General features: G+C 36.1%; 1 protein-coding gene across 4 annotated transcripts; it reads left to right on the top strand.

Annotated features, from left to right (window-relative positions):
• Positions 1-3,999: 3,999 nt before the first annotated feature.
• Positions 4,000-25,739, top strand: LOC110805293 (uncharacterized). Of its 4 annotated transcripts, XM_022010888.2 has the most exons (20): positions 4,000-4,159; positions 4,272-5,068; positions 5,158-5,364; positions 10,983-11,041; positions 12,967-13,444; positions 15,626-15,826; positions 16,354-16,609; positions 17,618-17,858; positions 17,981-18,144; positions 18,230-18,805; positions 19,995-20,161; positions 21,098-21,314; positions 21,405-21,605; positions 22,194-22,310; positions 22,512-22,754; positions 23,509-23,686; positions 23,960-24,156; positions 24,426-24,577; positions 24,756-25,026; positions 25,273-25,739. In XM_022010888.2, the coding sequence occupies exons 2-20, from the start codon at positions 4,272-4,274 to the stop codon at positions 25,516-25,518; spliced, it is 4,968 nt and encodes a 1,655-aa protein (XP_021866580.1). In that variant the 5' UTR covers positions 4,000-4,159; the 3' UTR covers positions 25,519-25,739. The 4 variants fall into 4 exon arrangements, with proteins under 4 accessions (XP_021866580.1, XP_056690503.1, XP_021866581.1 ...); XM_022010889.2 differs by lacking the exon at positions 4,000-4,159 and having other exon boundaries at positions 4,270-4,401; XM_056834521.1 differs by lacking the exon at positions 4,000-4,159 and having other exon boundaries at positions 4,809-4,997.
• Positions 25,740-25,944: the final 205 nt, after the last annotated feature.

Below are 25,944 nucleotides of genomic sequence, written 5' to 3' on the forward strand. Positions count from 1 at the left end.
AGCCGAAAGCCAAAGATAGATAGCAGCGCCAGGTAATTGTCTATAATTCAGTACTTCTAATTCGAAACATTATGGATTATCGTAGTTTCATTGTGGAGCTTTGATTACCAACACCTTGAGTTTCTTTAATCCAAGCCATCAGACACCGAAAATGACATTCTGGAGAGCACATACTTGTATGTATTATTGTAGTTTCATTGTGGACCTTCTACAAACTTCGTCATTCCTACAATGTTGTTGTTATTGAGGTAAAAAAAATTATGGGTACACCTAATCCAGGTAAAAGATGGATTTTGTAGTATTATAGATGGTGTAACCAGTAAAAGTGTTTATTTTGCTGCTATCCTGCTAATAGGCTTACAACTTCACCTTTTCAGAGAAACTGTAACTTTTTTTATTTAAAATATTCCAACTTTGGCTGATTGGAAATTGGATTCCAATAATTGCAATTTCATGAGAGGGAGGGTATGTACTAAATTTGGTATTCCAAGCTAGCAATGGATTGTAGTGACTTAAGTTCGATAAGTTTTTCTTAGAAGTTAATATTTACTTCACCGCTGGAAAGCGTACAATAACTTCCGCTACATTAGTTTGTAATAATAGGTCCCAGTGACTTTTTAGTGTAAATTACTTCATCTTTTGCTGCTGCGAAAATGCTTTTTCAAAAAATAAAATTGCTTCAGTCATTAGTTTAAAGTTTGTGTAATTATTAGCAACATCCGCCATAGTCAGGATCATTGGCAAGCAACGTCGAAGTTCTATTTTTTTGTACCAGTCACCTACAGTTTGGATTATTCAAATCCAATTTTCCTTGGAAGATATGTAATATTGCTTTTCTATGAAATTAAACTTGATTTTGAATGCACTGTAGATCACCCATGGATGAGAGAAGATGGAGAAGTGCCTGATAAACCAATTGATATCATTGTATTAACGAAAATGAAGCAATTCAAGGCAATGAACAAATTGAAAAAAAGTTGCATTAAGGGTGCGGTTTGAAGGCCCAGGTGGCCAAATGTGCTCTCTAGAAGCTGCTTCTGCTCTAATTCAAAATCTGCGCAAATGAATGAGTACCATGTTTCTCAATATTCCTCCCTATGAATTCTGGTCCTTAGCTTGCTGATGAAGCTGCTTCTCCTGTGATTGCCTCTTCCTCGGTTTCAGAGAATAAGAAGGAAGTGACTCCTTTGGATGCGGACAAGGATGATGAGAAGAGATCTAAGTACATAGGTTGACTCTCTCTCTCTCTCTCTCTCTCTCTCTCTCTCTTTTGAATTTCTTAATTTATTTTGTGGATTTATGTGCAATTATATTTTTTCTGCTCCTAAATGTGGTTCTTTAATTAAATTGTTTGACATATATGATATAATTTGACATCTGTTTATTGTTGTTGTTGAAATTTTAGGGAAGTCTCATGTCTCGAGTGATGTTTTAATTTTAACCCTGCAGTCCTGCACATCAGAGATTTTGAAATTTTACTTATGGTTACTTAATTGTTACTTATGGTTATCAGTATCATACAGATGTACTTCAATTGTTAGCTTAGGTATTCTATATATCAGTGTTTGGTTCAGTAAATATTTTGAAATGAATTTCACTTTCTCTTAAAAGTATGTTTGTCAGAAGTCAGTTTGAAAACTCAAATTTCCGTTTCTTGATTCCCTCTCCGAATAACTACATAATAAGGGGATAAGTTGGACAGATTGGGAGGGGCGGGTGTTCCTATATGTATACTACTATATTATTATGTTTCCTTAAGCTTCGAGAATGACTTTCAAAAGGAATATTTCAAGGCATTTTGCAACTACTAATTGTGTAACGTTAACCAGTAAGATGATGGGTTGACAATAGAATAGGTAATGACCCTGGGTTGCCCTGAAACTATATTCACTTATGATGTTCAACCAAAGATGAGGTCTGATTATCTTATCCAGATTATTGAGGTTTACTTATCTCGAGTGATATTTTTAGTGATTTCTTGAATATTTTGATCCAATTTTGATAAATTACCATCGCTTTCGTTTTATAATTGCCACTTAGAATTGATTTAATTGGAGGTAATTTGTTGAAATTAGTGTATTTTTCATGATGCCAGCAGGTATGAAAATGGACACAAACTTCGGTGACTCAAGATGAAGCACACGCAGTGCTGTTTGGTATGAGGTACGCATATGATGTGGGGTTTCGCTCGATCGAAGTTGAGACTAACTGCCTTGGACTCCATGGTCTCCTGCAAGGATCAGTCAAGGAAAAAAATATGTGACACAAGTTATTGTAAATGATGTATGCAGCCTAGCTCAATTGTTTGATTTATGTGTCTTTAAATTTGCTAGAAGATAGTGTAATAAATCGACTCTCCATGGCCAACACCAAGCGTTTTTGCCAATGAACTTTGTGAACAATATGATGCATAATTTTGTTAAGACGAACTTTGTGAACAATGTTTATTGCCTACAATTTGTGGTGATATATGTAATAGCACAAATTTTAGTTTCTTTTAATACTCCCGCACGCATCGCGTGCATATAAGACTAGTAAGAAATGATATAAGAGTGTTTTGGGGGAAAAAAGGTGTCCAAAAATAGAAACCTAACCAACAAAAAGGAATGCCTAAAAAGGAAACGTAACCAACAAAAGGGAACGGATGGAGTACGTAATAAATGATAATTAATAAGTAAAAATTAATAAATGATAAATAATAAATAATACATACGTACGTAGTAATAAATAATAAATAATAAATAACAAATAATAAACAGTAAATAATAAATAATAAATAGTAAGTCACTAATAATTAGTAATCAATAACTAAATAATTATTAATTAATTACTAAATAATAATAATAAATGATAAATAATAAATTATACGTCATTTGTTCTTATTTAGTTGACACAATTGTTTAGTTACGTTTGCCAATGCACATTTTTTATCATTAATATCTTTAATTTTGTAAAAGAAAAAATTATAAAAGTTGATATTCTAAAAATATTTACCAAGACGATTCCAACAAGATCGCACATCATCAAATGACTATATTTTACCTTATGCATAAGTAACAATATCCGGTTAAAGTAGAGTGTATGAATAGTGTTAAGTTCAAATTGCGTCATGTAAATAAGAATGGAAGAAGTACGCAAATAGTAATTAATAATTAAAAAATTTAATACAGAGTAATAATTAATAGTAAATATTAAGTTACATACGGAGTACTTCATATAACTTCATCCGTTTAGATATACTTGCAACATTGATCACTTTCACGCATGCCAATACACAATTTTGATCGTTAATATATCTTAATATTTCTTCAAGCAAAAATTATAAAAAGTTGATATTTTAAAATTACGCATTGTGACGAATCTAACAAAATCCCACATGACTATGTTTTATCTGACATATAAATCACCAACAATAATCAAAGTAGAATATGTGAATGGTGTAAAAAGACCAAACGTTGTGAGTATTTCTAAACGGAGGATGTAATAAATAATAATATACGGAGGATGGCCTAAGGCCCTGTTCGGTTCACCTTATTTTCACTTATTTCAGAAATAATAAGTTCAGATAAGTTCAGTTAAGTTCAGATAAGTTCAGATAAGATAAGTTCAGGAAAAATAAGGGTTGACCAAGTACAATTTATAACTAAAATAAGTTTTGATAAATTCTAATAAGTTCAGATAAGTTCAGTTAAGTTCAGATAAGATAAGTTCAGGAAAAATAGGTGGAAATCATGTGAATAGAACGCAACAAGGTGGTCCTCGCATATAATAATAATAATAATAATAATAATAATAATAATAATAATAATAATAATAATAATAAGTTGAATTGAATAAAACTGAAATTAACTAAAATGAATTGAAGTGAACTAAATGCTCTTGAACTAAACTGAAATGAAAAATTTGTGTTGAAACAAGTAAGCCAAAAAAAATAGCGCCTTGATCCGTTATGGCTTTACCCCTTCTACGGAGTACCAAACAACCAGCGAGTATATACCTGAACTGTAATTGCCAAAAAAATAAAAAGAAAAAAACCTGAACTGCCGAGGCCGCTAGGCACGGACCTGTTGGGGACCGAACTGCCGAAGGCATATGCGCGCGGGGTTCAACTGCGATTTACCAAATTACGCCTTACTCTAGTTTTACACAACCCTTAAAGGTAATTTCTCTCAATTCCTATTTCCTGGGGTTCTACAGTTATTAATTCACGAGATATCTGCGAAGTTAGGTTTTTTTTTTTTATTGAATTTTGGCGCTTTTTTTCTCTCCAGATGGGCAGGATTAAGAAGAAACCCCGGCGTTCTGTGAGAGTTTTGGAAAATGGGAGTACCAGCAATTCTGGAGATAATTCAGCAAACCCAGATTTTAATTTAGTTGATGAGCTCAAAGTTGGTGATCATGGTAATATTCAAGATACCCCCTTTATTGTTGATGTTGATAGGAGTAGTTGGGATTCATTGGAACATAGAGATTTATCTGAAATTGTGCTCAGTAATTTAAATTTTAGTCCTGAATTTATTGGGTTTGAGCTGAATGAGGAAACTTGCTTAAGGGTTAGGATATGTAACGTGAATGAGCATTTGGCTCGGATGAAATCAGGGCATTGGCCTGTGTTTTTGTCTGAAAACATATTTTTGGAGATTATTAATAAGAGGGTAGTTGACGAAATTGAAGCCGGTGATGTGATTGTAAGTGGGCAGTTTGATGGGAGTGATGATGGGATCACTGGGTTAGTTCATCTAGTTAGTATGAAGTTTTTGACTCTGAGGCCGGTTTTTGGGGTTTGGTTATGCGAGGATGTGTCTTCTCTTAGGATTAGGGTGGAGATTCTTCAGAATACATTTAGTGCTTGCAAATCACTTCAAGATAACACTAGGCACGCATGGAAGAAAAGCATGATGAGTGTAATGGCTTGGCTTCGGCCTGAGCTGACAACCTCTGAGGCTCGGTATGGGGTTCATGTATCTAGTGAAATTGAAGAAGATTCGATTTCAAAGGTAGATAACAGCAGTTCCGAACGTTCTAATTTTGATGTTAGTAGATTTTATGAAGCCATTAAGCGATCAAAGTGAGTGTCTATATGGAACTTTTGAAATATGTGTGCTTCTATGAGTTACTTCACCATTTATGCTTATTGTATTACATTCATTTCTGTAGAGATTGTCCTATGTTGGATGCTGAGTTGACCGACTTGCTCCCTGAGCTTAGACCATATCAACGTCGGGCTGCTTATTGGATGGTACAAAGGGAGAGGGGTTTTTTGCAGAATTCGTCTGCATGGGAACGTACAATTTCTTGTTCTCCTTTGTGTGTGGCTGTGTATTTTCTGGATTCTCCGTCGAAGATGTTCTACAACCCATTTTGGTATGTCTTTGGAGTTCTTGTTTTTTGGTAACATATTCTCTATACCCTCTCCCACCAAAAACAACTCATTTACTTCAGAAGATGAAGAGGAAATCCCTATTATTTTAGGTAATTTATGAGTAGAAATTGGGTCCAGTAATTAGTAATTACATAAATGATTGGACAATGGCACTTACTCTAGTCTGGGACTGGTAGTACCCATTATTACCATAAGCAAGGTTTTTGCGAAGGTCAATATGCACACAACTTTACCCTTTAACTATTTGAGCGGTTGTTTCGAACTAATAATCGTAATTAACATTTTCTTTGAGCAATAAAGTCATAATGAAACATTCTGGGATAAGCATGAGTGATAAGGAAAGGATGATGGTGGTAAAATTTGCTACTAATAATTCATTTAATAGTGATAATGATGTTAACACAATAACACTAGTAATCTTATACTGTTAACTATGAGAATGAAAATGCAATGACAAACTAAAGAATAAATGCTAGATGAACAACAGTGTGATATCAGGGAAAAGATAAAGGTAATATAAGATGTACACTCTGGTAGAAAAGTTTAAGAAATAATCTTACGTACCTGCTAAACGTAAAGCACGGCTTCTGGAGGGGAAGGGTAGACAAGAAACATAGATTGTAATTACCCTCCATTTTGTGAAACCAATAAAAATTTGTTTTTATATAAAAGAACACGAGGAATAGGATCTAGCTAATTGGTATTTTTCATTAAGTGGAAAAAATCATTTGGTAAGGTTGCGGTTATCCATTACGCATTGCAATGTCAAGAGATTTGCTGGGAGAAATTGAAGAAACATGAATCACATGTGCAAAATTTTAGAATCACTATTTGGATGCCTATCATAATAGGTACTCCCTCCGTCCCGGATTACTCGACCCGGTTTGACCGGCACAGAGTTTAAGGGACTTGAATTGACTTATTTAATTTAATAGGTAGTAGTTGATAGTGGGGTATTATTTTAATGTAGTTAGTGGGAAATGGGTAAAGGGGTGGGGTTGGAGGAGAGTAGGGGTTGAATTTTTAATTATTTTTTGTATGTAGTAGGGGTAGGTGGGTTAATAGGGTTGGAGTGAGAAATAATATAATATTGTTAGAATATTTCCATTTTTAGAAACAGGTCAAGTATTAAGGGACGACCCGATAAGGAAAACAGGTCAAGTATTCCGGGACGGAGGGAGTATTCAAGAGGTGATCTTTGTGGAATTTGTAAGATGTTGTTGGTATTAGCCCTCTTATGTGTTAATACTTGCGATTTCATTTTGCTTCTATGTTTAGTGTTGACAATACACAACATATAGATTGCTTAATGGATCATATAATTTGTATATTATATTACTACTTGAAGCTAAATTACGAAGTTAACAATTCTTAAGTTTCTAATTTATATGAAGATATTTGGAAAGGGTGATTGTGGTTCTGATCATCGTATATTGAAGGCTTACCTATGAGGGGATGCAATAGGATTTTGTGGAGTGAAGAAGAATGTTATCTTACTAGGAATTACTAGACCAAATAAATGAATTCGCCTTGTAGAGGACTAGATGAGGGTTGGGGAGTCATTTAAGCATTAGTTATAAAGACCAAACTCTTAGGATGGGGATCAATTGACATGTGGAAAGTTTAATTGATTTGTTGTTTAACCTTTTGAGTCTCACCTTTGCAAGATGGTCATACTTTATTATTTTCATCTCAACTCATGAGTTCCATCTCATATATATTAGGGTTATTTATGTACTCCTATAATTGCCATTGCCGTTTAAGTTTCATTTTATTTTCAGGAGGACAAATTCTTTAGAACCAACTTTGAGATATGGGAGTCCACAAATTTTGTTAGTTTAAAGTTTTTGTTTGGGTGTAGCATTGAGAAAAAGAATAATGCAAAGTAATACATCAATGAACTTTATATTCTAATGTATTAATTCAGTGTGAAACAAGCTTAATTCAGTGTGAAACAAGCAATTTCCTCTACTTATGGCTCATGTGAGCCATTTGAGATTTCTAAATACTTATAGGATCAACGGTCATTCTGGATTTGTCAAAGTATCACCGCAGAGACGTAGACTAGACTCATGTGCCATGTTTCAAGTGGTTAATTATCTTTGATTGTTATCCTTTTTGATGCCTTTACTGCCCTAGTTGTCAAGTTAAGCATTTTAGTAACAACATTGTGGAACGAGTAGCCAAAATGCTTGTAAAAAGTCCTTTCCTCTTGCTGTGAATGGCTACTGAATGGAATTATTCAAGTGACGATCCTCTTATGTGGTTGCTGCGAATGGCTACTTAATGGAGTTATTCAAATGCATCACCACTAACTTTTACTATGTGTTTGGATAGGAAGATAGAAGGGAAAGAGAGAAAGGGAAAAAGGAGGAAGGGAAGGGGAAAGAAGGGGGGGGGGGGGGGGGGGGTGGAGGTAAGCTCTATTTTCCCTCCAAATCTCTCCAATTTTAGAGGGATGGTGTTTATTCAATAGTGATATGGTTAACCTAGACTTTATGCGAAGAATTCAAAAGAGAGAAGTCGAAATGACATTGAAAAAGATGGAACGCAAGAGGGCAGTGGGGCCCGATGACATACCTATCGAAGTATGTAGATGTTTGGGAGAGAGAGGGGTTGTATGGTTAACAACTCTTTTCAACAAGATTTGGGGAGGTAATAGGATGCCATTAGAGTTGAGGAAAAGTACTATCAACCCCTTGTACAAGAATAAGGGTGCTATCCAGGATTGTGCCAACTATCGAGGAATCAAACTAATGAGTCATACTATGAAACTTTGGGAGCGGATTATTGAGCAATTAAGGAGAACTGTGAAGATTTCAGAGAACCAGTTTGGATTTATGCCTGGGAGATCGACTATGGAGGTCATTAATCTTATAAGGCAACTAATGGAGAATTATCGAGATAAGAAGAAGGATTTACATATGGTTTTCATTGATTTGGAGAAGGTGTATGATAAGGTACCGAGGGAAATTCTTTGGTAGGCATTAAGTAGGAAAGGAATTCCGAGGAAGTATATTGATATCATTAAGGACATGTATGAGGGAGTTAGCACGAGTGTGCGGACCAGTGTTGGTAAGACCGAAGAATTCCCCATTACGATTAGAGTGCATCAAGGTTCCGCACTTAGCCCTTTTCTTTTTGCTATAGTCATGGACGAATTGATGAGGTCAATTCAAGATGGTATACCCTGGTGCATGATGTTTGCAGATGATATTGTGTTGATTGATGAAATAAAAGAAGGAGTGGAAAGTAAGTTGGAGTTATGGAGACAAACTTTGGAATCTCGAGGTTTTAGGCTGAATAGAAACAAGACGGAATATATGGAATGTAAGTTTAGTGGTGTCCAAGACAGAGAGACAGGGGCGATTACCTTCGATGGGAAAATTGTCCAAGGCTCTGAAATGTTCCTTGTTTAGGATCTATTATCCAAAAGGATGGGGAGTTGGATGGGGAGTTGGCTCATAGAATCAAAGCTTGAAGTGGAAAAGTGTCATGGGGATCCTATGTGATCTAGGCATGCCCCAAAGATTGAAGGGAAAATTCTACCGTACGACAATTCGACCGGCGTTGTACGACACGGAATGCGGGGCAGTGAAACATTGTCACGTGCATAAGATGAATGTGGTGGAGATGCGCATGTTACGTTGGATGTGTGAGCATACAAGAAAGGATCGTTTGAGGAATGAGATTATTTGGAAGAAAGTAGGGGTTGCATCGATTGAGTTTAAGATGATGGAAAATCGTTTAAGATGGTTTGAGCATGTAAGCAAAAGAGCAAGTGATGTCCCGGTTAGGAGGCTAGAAGGGTGGCAAAGTGATTGAATCGCAAGGGGTAGGGAAGACCTAAGAAAACTTGGAGTAAGGTGATTGAGCACGATATGAGCCTTTTTGGGATTGAGGAAAATATGGCGTTGGATAGGACATAGTGGAGGGAGAGAATATACGTTGATGACTTCATTTGACTTATACAACTTCCATTTTGACCCTTTTTTTTAAAAATGCTATTTTGAAATGTACTTATTTTACTTATTTATTTTAACTTTACTTATTTTTATTATCGCTCATAATATTTTTTCCGTGTATATATATTTTCCTCTTATCTTACTTTCATTAATTCCACTTTCTCCCTCTTCGTTGTTTATTCTTTTAACTTCCCGTTACTTTCTGGTTTGATTGGTCACAATGACGATCTCCTATGCAGATTTATGTTAGCCGATCCCAAAACATTTGGGGACTAAGGCTTTGTTGTTGGTGGTGTTTATTCAAGAGGGAGGAAAAATGGATCCATCCCTCGCCCTCCCTTTCCTTCCCCAACCTTCTATTCAAATAAAGGAGCTTGTATCCTTCCCTCTTCTCTCCATTTCCTGTTATCCAAACAAAGTGTAAGTTAGCCTTGCTAAAGGCTAATATAAGATATGTTGGTTCAATTTTTTGTTGTGCCTCGTCCAATAAGTGTATTGTCGGCAAGTAAGTAGCAGGAATTCAATCTTAGCCCATGGTAGCGTTGCAGCCTTACCTGTTATTTCCAGCACCTATGATAGTATGACGCTCCTACTCAGGTACATGCCGTACAAGATTGATACTCAAATATGGATCAAAGAGTCTGAGATGAAATATTTTACCTTGAAGATACAATAATGTGGTTACACGGGTCTTCGGTTTAGTGATACTCAAATATGGATCGAAGAGCCTGACATGAAACATCAACTTGAAGATACAGTAATGTGGCCTAGAGGTATGATATGTATAGTGGGAGAGATCTGGTGAAAGTTTCTTAAAACGAGAAGGATGCATGTGCAACCTTTTTAACTAATCTGGCAAAATTGAATGTGTAAATTTGGGTTTTTGTACTCTGGAGTCTGGGCACAGCACAGCAGGCAGTCCCTTGACAGCACGACGCACTATGTAGTATGTACACCTTGTCCTAATCGACTGTGTCAGCCCGCAGGCTGCCTGTTGCTCTGTCATGTCTCATGTTGTGCCGGTTTTTGAAAATATAGTACTGAGGGGCTCATGTTATGCCGGGCCATCATTGTTTCACATAGAGGATATGAGAGTCTGGTAGGATTGTCAATGTTGCTAAGCCACTCTTTCTTGGATACATGTGGGGTAAATTTTTTGATACCGGGATAATATTGACATCAATGATGTGTGAGGGTGTGATTCAAAATGCTGCAACAAATTCATATGTTTGTGCTTCATAGTTAAGTACTGCTCATGTGGTTGACGTGTGATGGGCTGATTGGATTTTATTTTGAGTGGTAGAATGTAGGATAATTTTAATCATATATGGCAAGTCTATGTTAGTTGACAAAATAGGGAAAAATTAGTCCACGAGTAACCCATGGTTTCTTCCATTTACGATTCAATAGGATTCCTTTTTTCCCCCAATTTTCTATAGGCAGCCTTTTATATTGTGGAGGATTAGTAAACTTGTAATGATCGAAGGTCATTATTCATATTTACGCTTCTCTATTTAACTTATGTTTATTATTTATTTCATTCTTCTTACTAAGATCTGAAATGTCCTCTTTTCCCCACCACTCTAAACTTTGCTCTTATCCCTTTTCTACCTTTTTCCCCTTTCTTTTGCTAGTGGGAACGTTTCCGCTTGTGAAGAGATCCCCCCTTCGGTCGTTGGCGGTATTCTTGCTGGTAAGAGTCTTTGATTACATTTTATAACTTTGTTTTTGGGTAAATGAAGGTATCACCATGTTAAGTGTTATCTAAAGGGATTGTTAATACGGGTAATACTTTAGAGTTATTGCCAAAAAAAATAAAAAAAGTTTTTGCAATTTTTGGAAAATAAATCATGTGTGAAATGCTATTAAAAAAAAGTGTTCACTTTTGGTCCATGTTGATGTTTCATTTTTGAATTAAATTGCTAGATAGTGACATTATAAGAAATATTGATTAACTCATGTCAATTTGGGTAAGATGTTCCTGTTATGTTGTGTTTATATTTTCTTTTTTTAAGCTTATGTGGCTGGCCGCTCTCTCACATGTCAGAGATTAGCATTAGATAACTTATCCTTTTAAGAAGATTGGACACGAATTATAAATAGTTCGGCAAAGGCCCGATTGCTGAATTGCATTGCTGAAGTTGTGAAGCTAGGATTACGATAATTTAGAAGTTTCTGGCATCAAACTCACCAAGTTACCTGTGAGGCTGTGAGAGAACTAACTCTCTAATGAGAGATTTATGTGGTTCTGGACTTCTGGTGATATTTTTATAATAAATGTTTTGCTCTATAGTTGTTAGAGCATCACCATTGGCGAGCCTCCATTTGAGGCTCAAAAACCTTACATAAGATTATTCATTTTCCCTTCAATGGTGAGTCCCAAAATCTATTTTTGAGACTCAAATGTCCAATGGCGAGACCATGGAATTAAAACTTGGCCGTTCCGTTACGAAACGGCCGTTCTGTAACTTGTTTTGGATTTGCCGTTCTGCGAAACCCCGTTATGTTACGGTCTGTTACGTAACGATAACTCGCCGCGTTTGACGTTTTTTTCCCCGTTACACCGTTCTTTTACACAAGTTGACCAAAAATATTTTTGTAATTAGTTATGCAGTTTATGAAACATGATATTTCGAGTGCTTATTTGTTTACAAATATATAATACTCACTCATATTATGATGGATTTGGTTATATTGTGTTGATATAATACATTTTAGACTTAAAATGTAATTATAAGGCTTAGACATGCTAATGTGGTTTTTTTCAAAAACTTCACATTGCGTCAGCCGCGATCTATTCTATTCTTCTGTTATAAGCGGTTTCCGCGACCGTTACGCTACCGCATCCGCGATTTTTTCTATGGGCGAGACTTATAAAATTACTTCTCATTTATTATTGGAGGACTCATAAATTTACTATTTGTGAGCTTTTTGTTTTTAAAGGAAAACTTTCCTGTTTCAAAATTGAAAACCTTTTGAGAAAAAGTTATCAAATTGGATAACTATTGTCACTTTCACTATCTCATCCAACGGGGGACACATGCATGGACACAGGGGCGGATCCAATGTGCACTAAGGGTAGACATTTGCATACCCTGTTTGGATGAGGATAACACAATTTATAAGCTTTCTTATTTTTAAAAACTACCTTGGCCTGCTGGTAAATGGAGTTGCAGAGGCTACAGCAGACCCGTGTTCGATTCTTTGTGTGACTATTTTGGCTTTTGATTTTTGATCCAACATTAATTACCTTCCAAATCATTTTTCTTTATTATATTCCATAAAAGTTTTTTCACACGTAGTAATATTATTAACTTTTACTGAAGGAATATTACAATTAGTATAATCATTTGTTTTAAACTAAGTTTTGTTCTCTTTCCAAATAAAACTCAATGGTTTTTTGAGTATTCCTTCAATGCGTATTAAAATAATAATAATAATAAACTATTTAATTTTAGACTAAATCGAGGTCATATTTTGCATACCATACACGAAAATCCTGGATACGTCACTGCATGGACATATTTTCTACATACTGATATGACAACATTTGTAATAAGTCAGTGTTGATATCCATCTGTTGTATGTTTTATGCTAGTTTTTTCTGTTTTATTGCAGATGAAATGGGCATGGGGAAAACTGTTGAGCTTCTTGCATGTATATTAGCTCATCGCAAGTCATTACCTGAACAAGGTTGTTGTCCAGGAGGTAAATCAGATAATACCGAGACGGAGAAAACCAGGCTTAAAAGACTGAAAAGAGAGCGTGTTGAATGTGTATGTGGTGCACTTAGTGAAAGTTACAAGTATGAAGGATTGTGGGTCCAGTGTGATGTCTGTGATGCGTGGCAGCATGCAGATTGTGTTGGTTATTCACCCTCCAAAGGAATAAACGGAACTAAGGAAGCTTCTGAAGGACAACACAATAATAAGAGAAGGAAAAAGAATGTTGCTGACATTATCATGATGAATGACGAGTATGTGTGCCAAATTTGCTTGCAGTTGATGCAAGCTACTAGCTCTCCGATTGAGTCTGCAGCAACCCTTATTATATGTCCTGCTCCCATACTGCCTCAGTGGCATGCTGAAATACTTCGGTACTAACTATGTCTCTGTTCTTTAATTCATTTTGTTTTTAAAAATTTATTTTGTTGCATTTGCATTCATAGAACTGAGCAGGGATGTGAGACAACACAGGAGAGGGGCATAGCCGCATAGGTGTGAGAGAGGAGAAATATCAAGAAGAGGATAGGGTAGGAATATAAGGATGAGAGGAGGAGGGATGGAAAGACTAGAAATTTGTTCTAAGTTGTGAAGTTCTAGATCTTGGAGTTGAGTACCGTAAGATCTCCAACATTCTCTTAAATGCATGGCCCTTGTATAGGAAGTTGAAAGAAAATCGTTGGTCGTACAGCCATTGATGTTGGTGTTACACTTGCTTGCAACCATTACAATGTGAAATGAGTCAATTGATAAATTAAAAAGGATACACTTTATGATTGTACATTTACATGTCAACCGGGCCGGGTTCGGTTGGATATTTGTAGGTTTGGATCATGTGCAGGTCATTTAGGAAATGGATGTAAGAGAACTGATTTTTAAGTCGACCCGACTAGTTACACGCCATTTTTATTTTATTATAAATGGTCTTACTAAGAGAATTTTCAACCTAACTCCTCTTAATATCTTTAATACTCCCTCCGTCCCAATTTAATCGTCGCACTAAGCTTTTCACTTAGTTTTATGCGATAAGTTATTGTAGGCTTATCTATCACGGTTTAATAGAAAAGTAGGTCATGTGGGAGTTATTGGAAAAATATTTTAATTGAATGTGAGAGGATGTGGAACCATAATTTTGGGTAATGGAAAGAGTGAATTAATAAAATATTAATGGATCTATACCATAAAAGGAAACGTGACAATTAAATTGGGACGGACGTAAATGAAAAGTGTGACAATAAAATTGGGACAGAGGGAGTAAGTATCTTAGGCTCCATTTGTATCAACGAAAAACATTTTCAAAGGAAAATGAATTTCCATGGAATACAATTTTCAAGTGAAAACATCATGGGAAAATAGTTTTCCTTTGTTAGGAAAAGAAAATAAAAGTGGAAGTGAGAGATGGATACAAGAGAGAGAAAAAAATGTAAGCGTAGAGGAAAAGTGTCATTCCTTCTTTTCAAAAGGAAAGTTGTTTTCCCTCCTTAACAAAACAAAGAAGGGAATTTAATTTTTCGGGAAAGTGGTCTCCGTCAAAACAAACAGAGTCTTAGTAGAAGTTACTAAGTTGGTATTTTGTAAGTGTATATCGAGTCGAATCTAATAAGATCTAACAAGATCCAGTTGGTTCTAACAAATGTTGTTAGAATCCGGATTGCACGATCCTACAGTAAAATTTAGCTAAACGGTCCATATTGCAAGTAGAAATCGCAGCATATATAGGATTTGCCAATCCTACTTTTTACTTAGATCGATCAGGCGATTCTACTTTTTCACTTTTTAAAATTAGCCCAAAATCAACTAACCTTTTCTTTAAGCCTCCAAAATGACAACCCGACTCCATGGACACAAAATTTTCATCCTCGTTAATCTATCTCACTCTTGCGGATCCATCTTGACTTCGTTACAACAATATTTTGTGAGCAAAACTATGTATTTTACCATTCTTATTTCTTGAAAGATATGTATTAGTAATGTACTAACATCTTTATTACTCATTTTTCAATCTAGTAGGATCTTACGATCCTATGATTCTACTATTCTGCGATCCGATTTTACCGGTTCAATCCAACCTCCCCTCAGTGATCCAAGGGTATCCTGATTCCAACATCCTTGGTTCAAAACATTAATTCTGAATAGGTGACTAACTTATGATTATAATTTTATCTTATATGCCAGCTCAATTCTAGCAATATGCATAACGTTTTTAATAATGGGTTATAACGGTCTACAATGGATAACCGATGTTGTCACATTTTACTGAACAACAATTTCAAAATCCTTTGCAGAACGCCTCTAAGACCTCTACGTAGCAGAAGAACCTTGTTTTAGCTCGGTTGGTCCTTGTTCCCGTCATGAATACTCAATTAACTAAGTAAATAATTTTGATAATGCGTCAAAGTCCGCAAGCACATAGTTATCTAGAAAATTGTATTATGCCATTCTTGTTCGTCATTGCATGTTTGCATAACGACACTAATGATATTGATTTTTTCTCAATATGTAACTGATCTTTCATTTGTTATTAGCTTCTCATTGATTGCTTATCTATCTCTTAGTCATACAAATCCAGGGTCCATGAGAACTTATATCTACGAAGGTGTGAAAGAAATTTCGTTATCAAATTCCTCTACTATTGATATTAGTGAACTAGTCTCTGCTGACATTGTGCTGACGACATATGATGTGCTGAGAGATGATCTATCACATGATTCAGAGAGGCATGAAGGGGATCGTCGCTTAATGAGATATGGAAAAAGGTTTCTTCTACACAACCCTCCTTTTTCCCAAGTCATTGCGCTTGTTAGTTGAAATTTTTGCTTAATGTTTTACTTATGATATGATATCTTAGGAGGATTGGTATAAGATTCATGCATCTAATCTCCTCCGTAACCTGTTATGGTAGGAGCCTAATAGACTGTGCCCGAAGTCCAGGAGATTTATTGATTTGGGAGTTTATCGGTTTGTCCATTCCATTTAATGTAGTCTCTTCTGAGTCAGTCATAGATATGTGCACTTTTTTCCGCTTCATCGTTTCCTCTGCAATCTAAATATTAAAAAACATGTATATTTTATTAATTTTGAAAGGTCTAGGATATTTAGTTAGGCAAGGATCCGGAAATATTTCCCTGTGTGCACACGCCTGTCTGTCTCCTCTGCATTTGTATGATGCAGTGTACATATTGTGGTTGGCAACACATTGGATATTCTGTAACTGAGCTCGTATGTTGGGCAATACGATTTGTTATGAGCAAGTTACAGAATTCTCCAGCATATTTTGTCACAGGTATCCTGTGGTTCCAACCCTTCTGACCAGGGTGTTATGGTGGAGAATTTGCTTAGATGAGGCTCAAATGGTGGAGAATAATGTTGTTGCCGCAGCAGAGATGGCACTGCGTCTACGTGCAACACATCGCTGGTGTATTACTGGAACACCTATCCAAAGGAAACTAGATGATTTATATGGTCTCCTCAAATTCCTTAAAGCGAGTCCATTTGATATTTCTAGGTGGTGGGCTGAAGTTATACGAGAACCATATGAGGTATGGGGTTTCCATACTTTTTTTTAGATGCAATGGGTTTCCGTACTTTAAATGTTTCAGTTAGCTTAATTCTAGTACTGTATTTTTGTGTCCATACTCCGGGGGATGTTGGTGGGGTATTGGGTTATACTTAATATTTTACTTAACATGTTACAAGCGAGTGGAGGAGAGTGTTAAGGAGTGATAGATTGAGACACTAAAATTCTATACCTTCATCCAGCTCCTATCACCATATCGGAGTATTGGTCAGAATAAGGTTCATAGTTTCTTGCTTTCTTAGCTTTATCTTACAACTAACAAATAGTCATGCCTGCAGTGTATTTCATTTTAGGTTCATACTTTCATGCTTTCGTAGCTATATCTTGAATCTGCCACAAAAGTTCTTCCAAAAATATTGTTCTGTTGCAATTGACTTCCTCAATTCTGAGTTATCCTTGATTATTCCTTTTGTAAATGCTGGATTTGTTTGGGGTTGATTTTGTTGCATCTTTTGAAGTATTAAGTACATATTGAATAACCAAAATGAAATTTTGCTAAAGAACAAATAACTCATTGTTTTCCTGGAATAGAAAATTTTTCTCAGCTTCAATTTAAGATGAATCTTTTCTATAAAAAAAAGGCAAAAAAAGAAGAGTACTGACACATTTGGTTGTGCATCTTTCTTTGTGCTTCTGAATTTCTCTTACAGCATATCATCATCCTACTGCTGCTAAGGAGGCTTTTGCCTTGGCCGGATCCCAAAATTGTGCAGTCTTGTCTGTACAATTTGAATAGGTTGTTTTAAACTTACGGCTTACCCAATGGTCTACCTTTGATACCAAAAGCATCTGGCTACTTAATGCTTGATAGAAATAAAAAGTAAAGGATTATCGTCAAGTCGAGTTACTAATTCAATTATATCACAACCAAGTTGTGAAGTCGCAAAAGGGGATGGAGTAGCTGTCTGAACTTTGAAGAGTTGTCTTTTCCATTTTTTGTTGATCCTGATATTGCACATTTCTTTTGTAGCGAAAGAATGTGGCAGCTATGGCATTCACACATCGGTTATTCAGACAATTGATGTGGCGCTCCTCAAAGTCACACGTTGCAGATGAGCTTGAACTTCCTCCACAAGAGGAACAGGTCTCCTGGCTTTCTTTTTATGCAGTTGAAGAGCACTTCTACCAGAGGCAACATGAAACTTGTGTGCATTTTGCTCGTGAAGTTCTTGAAAGGTTCAAAAGTGATATTCTGAATAGAAATTGCTCAGGTTTGCAAATCTTTTCAACCTTAACATGAAGTGGGATAGTTAATTATTCATTCTTCTTTAGACTAGGAGAAAAAGAAGAACATTGTTGGGATTAATATTTTATTATCTGATGTTTCTTTCAGCCTCTTCGTCGTCTGTATCTGATCCCTTTATTACCCATTTGGAGGCCACAAAGTTGCTTAACTCACTTCTGAAGCTTCGTCAAGCTTGCTGCCACCCTCAAGTTGGAGGATCTGGAATACGTTCTCTCCAACGGTCGCCCATGACCATGGATGAAATATTATCTGTGTGTTCTCACTTGGAGCATTCATTTTACAGCTGGAAATTTATATTTCCGTACTAATTTTCTGATAATTTTTTTCTTCTTATAGGTCCTTATTAGTAAAACTAAGTTAGAGGGGGAGGATGCGTTAAGGAAAGTAGTTTCTTCATTGAATGGGCTTGCGGGTATAGCGATTCTCCAAGGTGAACTATCTAATGCAGCATCTTTTTACAAAGAAGCATTAGCTTTAGCTGAAGACCATGCTGAAGATTTCCGCGTGGACCCTTTGTTAAATCTTCACATACATCACAATCTTTCTGAGGTTATCAAATCTGCTTCAAATACCTTGCAACAAGTATCCTTTTGTGGGGGCCAGCTAAAAGGAATAATTGAAGACACGCCTTCTCAAACTGCAGGTCCTGATCGCATAAAGAAGAAACAAAAAGTTACTGAGGATATCTTGGAGAGGGTCGGGCATACTGATGAACCCTCTGGACTGAACTGTAGTTCTTCAACAGATGGATCAGAAGGGGTTAAAGTTTTTCATTTAAATCCCCATGCACCACATGTCTCTAGTACTGAAAGCCTGATCATTATATGTGAGGATCTAAGACAAAAGTACTTATCTGGATTTTACACAAGGTTGTCACAAGCTCAGCAGGAGTTCCAGAAGTCATATATGCAGGTACATCTTCTATTGAATGAGATGTCATCTTTGTTCTCCATTTTGACTACTTGCTAATATGCACCGCGTGTCATTGCATTTTATGAATACTCAAATGTAAAATGGCAATGGTATGGTATCACTCTAGCTAAGCAAGGACGATGTTACGTTATTGCAAACCTTCTAAAATAGGTTATGTGGAAGTAATCCTGGGACACAACTCGTGTTCGGTGCTATCTATTTGTTTGCTGTGTTGCATTGTGATACGCATGCTAGTGTGTTTTGTATAGTGAAATAAGCGTCTTTTACCCATCATGATCCTTTTCTGGCATTACCATTTACCAATTAGAAAGATGATGTCTTTGTCATGGTAAATCGGTGCTACCCATCCTAATGCGGGATAATGGAGGTGGCACCTGCCACTCTCACTACCAAGAGCATCAGTATGAGATTGAAGAAACAAATAACCATTATTATGCACCTGTACCTATTGCTGCACCTACTTTCAATTTCTACCCCGTTATTTCCCATTTCAGGCGTATCTATGACACCTTTACCCAACAGAGTATGGGATTACTTGGTATCTTATTTGAGGTATATTTGAGAAACATTGAAATGCTTGATGTGCCTATGTTGCATATTCTAATAATTCTGATTTACCTGCAAATAACAAGCAGCACAGTTTGCTTCATAGGAATCATAGCATATAACCTTTCTCTTCTAAGAATATTTAGTGAACTGCTGCACATAACTATCATCTTCTTTCTTGTGGCTTTCCTTTTTTTTCAAAACAATATTTTTATTGTGTGGTTTTTTATAGGCCTGAAGGGACTCCTGTCGTTGATTATTGATACTATGAGAGATGATTTGCTGATCACTAACCCTTCTGTGTTGTTTCACATCAATTTTTTACCCTGCTTTCTGAAATGCTTGTAATTTCACTATCTTGTAGATACTTTCAGTGAGCAGTTCATGTCTTTGGCTGTAGAACATCCATCTACTGCCACAGTGTTCTTGTATAGCACATAAGTTCATGATAAAAATTTAATCCCTTAGAATACCATTGCTGACTAGGATTTTTTTCCTTAACTAATTCACTTTATACTCTAGGATGTTCTTTTAATTTTATTAAGTTATATACTTCGTTGGCGAATCTTTCCCTGTGTGTCTTCTGAGTGCCTAAAAGCTTTTATTATATTGCTTTTTGAAGGTTTGTGACTCTTTAAACAACAGTGAAAATAAGAACAGAGTCTGGTGGCTGGGAGCCCTCCAACAAATTGAACAGAACAAAGATGCAGCTAATGAGTTGTCACGGAGGATTGAAAATGCTATTTTAGACAACCAGAACATCACAAAATCATCAAAAACTTCCTCCTGGTTGGTTATAAATCTTAAATCTTTTCGTGAAATTGTTCTCAAGTTGAAGCTTTGATGCTATTCATTTTCCATTCTTGTTTATGACTGTTGTTTTGAAGATTTCACTCATATTTAGATCTGAAGTTCTCTGTAATTCGGTTTCATTCTGAATGACAAGACAATGAGTAAACTAACCTCCAACGACGATCCTTTGTTTTTTGAAATAAGTTGCCAGCTCTTAGATGGTTCACATTGACTTGACTTAATTGAAGATGTTCCAGTATGATGGATAAGAATCTGGAGATTTGATTGAAGATGATTGACCCATTAAGAAGTATGATTGCGCCTTTGCTGATTTGATTGAAAATGTGAACTCAACTGATTAATCAATGTATTGAAGTGTAATCTTATTGAAATACTACGTCTCAGTATAAACTTTCAAAAATCATTTGACACTGAGATCAGGATTTGTTAAATACTTCCTCTGTTGTTTACTTATCGCAACATTTGCAAGTGGATGGGTTGACCGTCTGACACACATTTTAAGAAAAAGTCAAAGGTGAAGTTTTGGACCAAAAGACCCCATGTTATTAGGAAAGAGAAGAGAGAGAAATAAAGATAGATAAGGGGTTGGGTAAGGGAAAGCTTGTAAGTTATAGTGTGAACACATCCCTAAAATAGAATTGTTACAATAACAGTGAAACTTTCCAAAATAAAAGTGTTGCATAAAGATCGGAGGAAGTATTGAGTAAACAAATTGATGGTGGTTAGAAAGAAGAAAAAGTAGTAGCACAGAGTGTTGGGATGGAGAGAGAAAAAAGTTACGGTAACTTGGAAAGTAAATGGAAAGACGACATTGAGAAATTCTAAAATGGGTGGCTTATTTGTTTTTTCTTATTCTTGTAAGTACTCATCTTATGATTTAACTATTAACTTCTTTTTTTAATCTCCTTTCAGTTTCCGGAGTATTAGTGCACTTAAATATTCCATTCAAAGTGGTTTAGACTCACTTGAAGCTTCTCGGAAAAGGTTATTAGCTAAACTGTTGGAAGTTGATCAGACAATGGAGAAACCAAGAGATGAAGATGTTGAACGTGTACGGTACTGTCCAAATTGCTATGAGAATGTGGATGGTAGTCTGTGTGTTCATTGTGAATTGGATAAGTTATTCCAGGTATATCTTGAGTAGGTATTTTATTCATTATAGGACAGAAGATGTTACTGCTTGTGGCATGTTTCTGAACTTTTATATTCCATGTCTTAGGCTTATGAGGCTAGGCTCTTTCTAAGAAAAGAGAAAAATGGAGGAGTTATCTCGTCCGCTGAGGAGGCAGTAGATCTACAGATGAAAAGGTTAGAGAGGAATCATTTTTACTGGAATCTGGAGCAGAAGTCGAACAATTATACATCATCAAGTGCAGATAATCTAGGCAAAAGTAAAAGGGATTCTGGGAAAATGTCCATGGTGAGCTTCTCACAATCTCATTCCTTACTCCCCCAGGGTGGTGGATTTTCCCTTCATAAAACCAGTGTCTTGGGCCTCTTGGCACCTCCACTTGGTTGGCACTTTGTGCTCCCTTACCTTCTAACTTCAAAATAAGCAAAACAAATGATAGACATAGAGCATGTCAATTGTCACGACTCAAACTCACAACTTTTGCAATAGAATGGGCCTGATTCATAGTTTTGTACCACAAATAAATTGTAGCGTTCATATCATTTCTTTTTTTCTCCCCCCCCCCCCCCCCTTCAGGTAATTAGAATCCAGGTCTTTCTTGTCTCCTTGGCATGGCTAACATCCTATGCATCGGAGTTCACCTGAATCAGCTTAATTAACTACTTCTTATGTCTTAGCTATGTAAGATATGAGCTGCATTTATTCTTATGATGGAGCTGTGTTTTCATAACGTTAATCTTGAGCTGTTTTCCAGCAGTTTGGGACGATGGAGTCAATATAATGTTTTGAACTAATTTTCTCTAAGAGTCTAAGTTGGTTTCATTTTAGTTCATTAATCTTGTTTGTTGGCTTTTCTCATGATAGCGTGTTTTGTAGGATTCAAAATTCCCCTCTGAGCTAGAAATAATCCTTGGTGTTATAAGGAGTTATTTTAGGGCAAACTTAGGGAGAGAAGGTGTATCAGCGGCCAGCAGACACCTGGTTCTTCTTGAGGTAAGCCTTCCAAATGCCTTGCATTTTTGTTGGTGCTAAGTATGCCCCTTTCCGAAGTCTTATCAATTTGATTTATGACATGGCTTGGTGATAGTCATGGTGTTTTCCTCTCAGCTTCTCCAGCTGATGCTGATTTTATAATGTGTTGTGCAGTTGTTTTCGATGCTTGTATTATCTAATCTTTTACCTTCTTGATTTTAGGGAATGAAGAAGGAATATGCTCATGCAAGATCGTTGGCTACTGCTCAAGCTCAGATTCTTCGTGCATATGATGAAATTAAGATGGCAACTTCAAGATTACGCTTAAAAGAAAATGATGATGATAACTCTATTGATGCTCTAAGCCTAGAAGAACTTGATGTTGCTAACGTCGAGAATTCGAGTGAAAAATTTGTGTCATTGGCAACATTATCGCGTATACGAGGAAAACTTCGTTATTTACAGGTACTAGTTTATTTTTGATGATATCATTTATGGTAGTATTTTATTTCATGTGCTCAGGTGATAATTTTACATGGATAACATTTGCAGTAAAATTTCTCAGGCTCTGGTTGACGAAGTGTCTAACTGTATGTAGAATTGTAGATGAGTTATTCATTAACATCTTGTACTAAATTAACTGATGGAAGTGCAGTGGTTAGCTTATTAGACTTGGTTGTTCCTTTCTATATCTCTATGACTCTGTTCAAGATGCTTGAGGAGGCCAAATAAGTGAATAACAGGCTTGGAAAAACATAAACCATGGTATCTTGTTCTGGAAGACCTTGTTCAAAGAGGAAAGGTCTCAATGCAGATCCTTTTGTACTCCTATCATAATAGAAAAATCTTTCGTTACCCCATTACATGTCCTTGCATTCTCTTAATTGAAAAGAACATGGAGGGTTTAGGGGAAGAAGCATATTTGGAGCTTGATTGTAGTTCAATTACTGTAGAAAACCCTGTCAGTATTTTTCCATAGGTGTTAAAAGAATCCTAAGTAAACATGTGTATTATTCTATTTTGAAGAGAGAAGTTTGGGTCTGTATTATCAGATTTCAATGTATTAATCTATACAACCTACATTTGTATTGTTGGGAACTAGATGGCCTTCATTGCATTTTTGTTCAATGTGGCCTTTTTCGCTAACCAACTCTCCTTTTTGCCTTTATTTTTGTTGTATTATTTATTTAGAGTGACTAAATGTGTCTTTTTCTTCCAGGGACTAGTAGTTTCTAAACATAAAGCAGAATCAGATAATGAGGTAGCTGCTTCAATAGATTCTCCTCCATCAGATAACAACAATATCAGAGTGGTTGAGGAAATGTGTCCTGTATGTCAAGAAATTCTTCAAAATCAAAAAATGGTGTTTCAGTGTGGACATTTAACGTGCTGCAAATGTAAGTCTTTCTTTCTAATAATATATGTTGGATAATCATGTTGCTCGAGAAGCCAACATCGATATAATGCTTTGAAGCATTTGTGTTTGCATTTATTTTACAACATGAAAGATTCTAATTCATTATTGCCTCAAATTCCCCAATTAAGCTTTGTGATTCATGCCTCATGTAGTTTCCCAGAATGTCAACGGAGACTTGTCCTTTGGATATCAAATTTGGCTTCCATGCTTTGGAGCATTTGTGTTTGCTTTTAGTAAAGAAATAGTTTTGCAGGTTTATTTGCAATAACTGAGCGAAAGATGGTTTCCCATGGAAAGATGAGTGATAATTGGGTGATTTGCCCTACTTGCCGGCAACCTTCAGATTTTGAGAGTATTGCCTTTGCTGATGATAGCCAGAACAAGTGCTCGGTTGGGAGGAGTGAAAATCTAGAGGCTTCTGTATCTGTCCGGGGATCATATGGTACAAAGGTACTCATATTCCATAACTATTAGGGACCCAATGATTGCTAGAAATTCCATGTATTTGTTAACTTTTGCTATGTGTTTATGGCTGTTGTAATACTTCTTGTTCTTTGTTGTCGATGGAAGCTACTAACTACTGCCTATGCTGTTGCTTACCATCTTAGCTAGAACTTTGTATGTAGGCTTTTGGCTGCATATTGATCTGTTTTATTGCTCTCATACTAGTTGTTATCTGTTAATACTGTAAGGCTCATGTGAAATATTGATTTTGGAAGATTGAAGCAATTACGAGGAGAATCTTGTGGATTAAATCGAGCGACCCAAAGGCTAAAGTTCTTGTTTTCTCTAGTTGGAATGACGTCCTTGACGTGTTGGAGCATGCGTTTTCTACTAATGAGATTAGCTACGTTCGTATGAAAGGAGGAAGGTAATTATTAATTAATAGGGCCTCTTCAAACTACTAAATGATCTTTTCTGACGGCGTGCTTGTTTGTTGGGAGATATTATCTTTTTGATACGGTGTGATAATAATTTTGAAATTGTCTAGTTTGTTGTTGGGGATGGTGATGGATAAACAACTAAATGATTATGTTTTGTAATTACAGAAAACCATCACAAGCTGCTTTAAGCATATTCAAAGGAGAAAAGATGACACAAAAGGGTTGTGGCAAGATGAATGACAAACAGAAGCAAGATGCTAAGTTTATTCAAGTGTTACTCCTCTTAATTCAGCATGGAGCAAATGGCTTGAATCTCCTCGAAGCACAGCATGTCATTCTGGTTGAGCCCCTACTCAATCCAGCAGCTGAAGCTCAAGCAATCAGCAGAGTGCATCGGGTTGGGCAGACTAGAAAAACACTCGTTCATCGGTTCCTAGTATGTGTTTTCCACCTTTTTTAAATTTATTATTTTTACTGCACTATCATGGTTACTGTGTTTTTTAGTACTTTCTTGTTTTTTGTTTAGGTTTTGAGGTTTGTTGTTTACAGGACAATTTTGTATTGGGAATATTTATTTTTCTTTGCTAAGTTTCACAATTGATGATTCTTTACAGTTTACATATTTCACTCTGCTCAGAGTATTAACCTTTGCCTTCTCTTGTTACCTGAATTGGTTGAGCAGATTAAGGATACAGTTGAAGAAAGCATTTACAAGTTGAACAAAAGTAGAAATTCCAGTTGTTTCATTAGTGGAAATAAGAAGAATCAAGATGAGCCTATTTTGACACTGAAAGATGTCGAGTCCTTGTTTGCAGTATCACCGGATAGTAATAACGAGCAAAGCAGTAGTCTAACACATTTACCGCCTTCTGTGGCTGCTGCCATTGCGGCTGAGAGAAGGCTTGACCAATCTACAATGCCATTATAGCTTCTAATTAGATTATTTGTGTTACAGTTCTTATTTTCTGTTTTATCTATTTGTTGTAAAATCTAGGAATTACTTGTTTAGGTAGGTGCACATAGAACAACTGTTTTTCTTTTTTCTTTAATATCTTTTTTAAGGCTCTTCAGGATTAAGACCGGTTACATTGTACTCCCTCCGTATTTTTTTAAGAGATATACTTGTCTTTTCCGGCCGTATTTTTTTAAGAGATACACTTGCCATTTTTGGTAACTTATCAACCCCACCACCTAATTAAATAATATATCTACTACACTTTATGACTCACCATCCAATTAAAAAATAATTTTACAACTACACCCACCCTACCCCCACCTCCACTTGTTCAAAAGGACATGGTCCCCAATGTACTTATTTATTAAAATATCTACCCCAACCCCACTTCTTTTATTC

Source organism: Spinacia oleracea, chromosome 1, assembly GCF_020520425.1.
Source record: "Spinacia oleracea cultivar Varoflay chromosome 1, BTI_SOV_V1, whole genome shotgun sequence".
Classification (NCBI taxonomy): domain Eukaryota; kingdom Viridiplantae; phylum Streptophyta; class Magnoliopsida; order Caryophyllales; family Amaranthaceae; genus Spinacia; species Spinacia oleracea.

Coding starts and splice junctions, on each gene's coding strand:
- LOC110805293 (XM_022010888.2), top strand. CDS start 4,272: ATGGGCAGGATTAAGAAGAAACCCCGGCGTTCTGTGAGAGTTTTGGAA. Junction 15,827..16,353: donor TTAATGAGATATGGAAAAAG/GTTTCTTCTACA, acceptor ATTTTGTCACAG/GTATCCTGTGGTTCCAACCC. Junction 18,806..19,994: donor TCCAGAAGTCATATATGCAG/GTACATCTTCTA, acceptor TGCTTTTTGAAG/GTTTGTGACTCTTTAAACAA.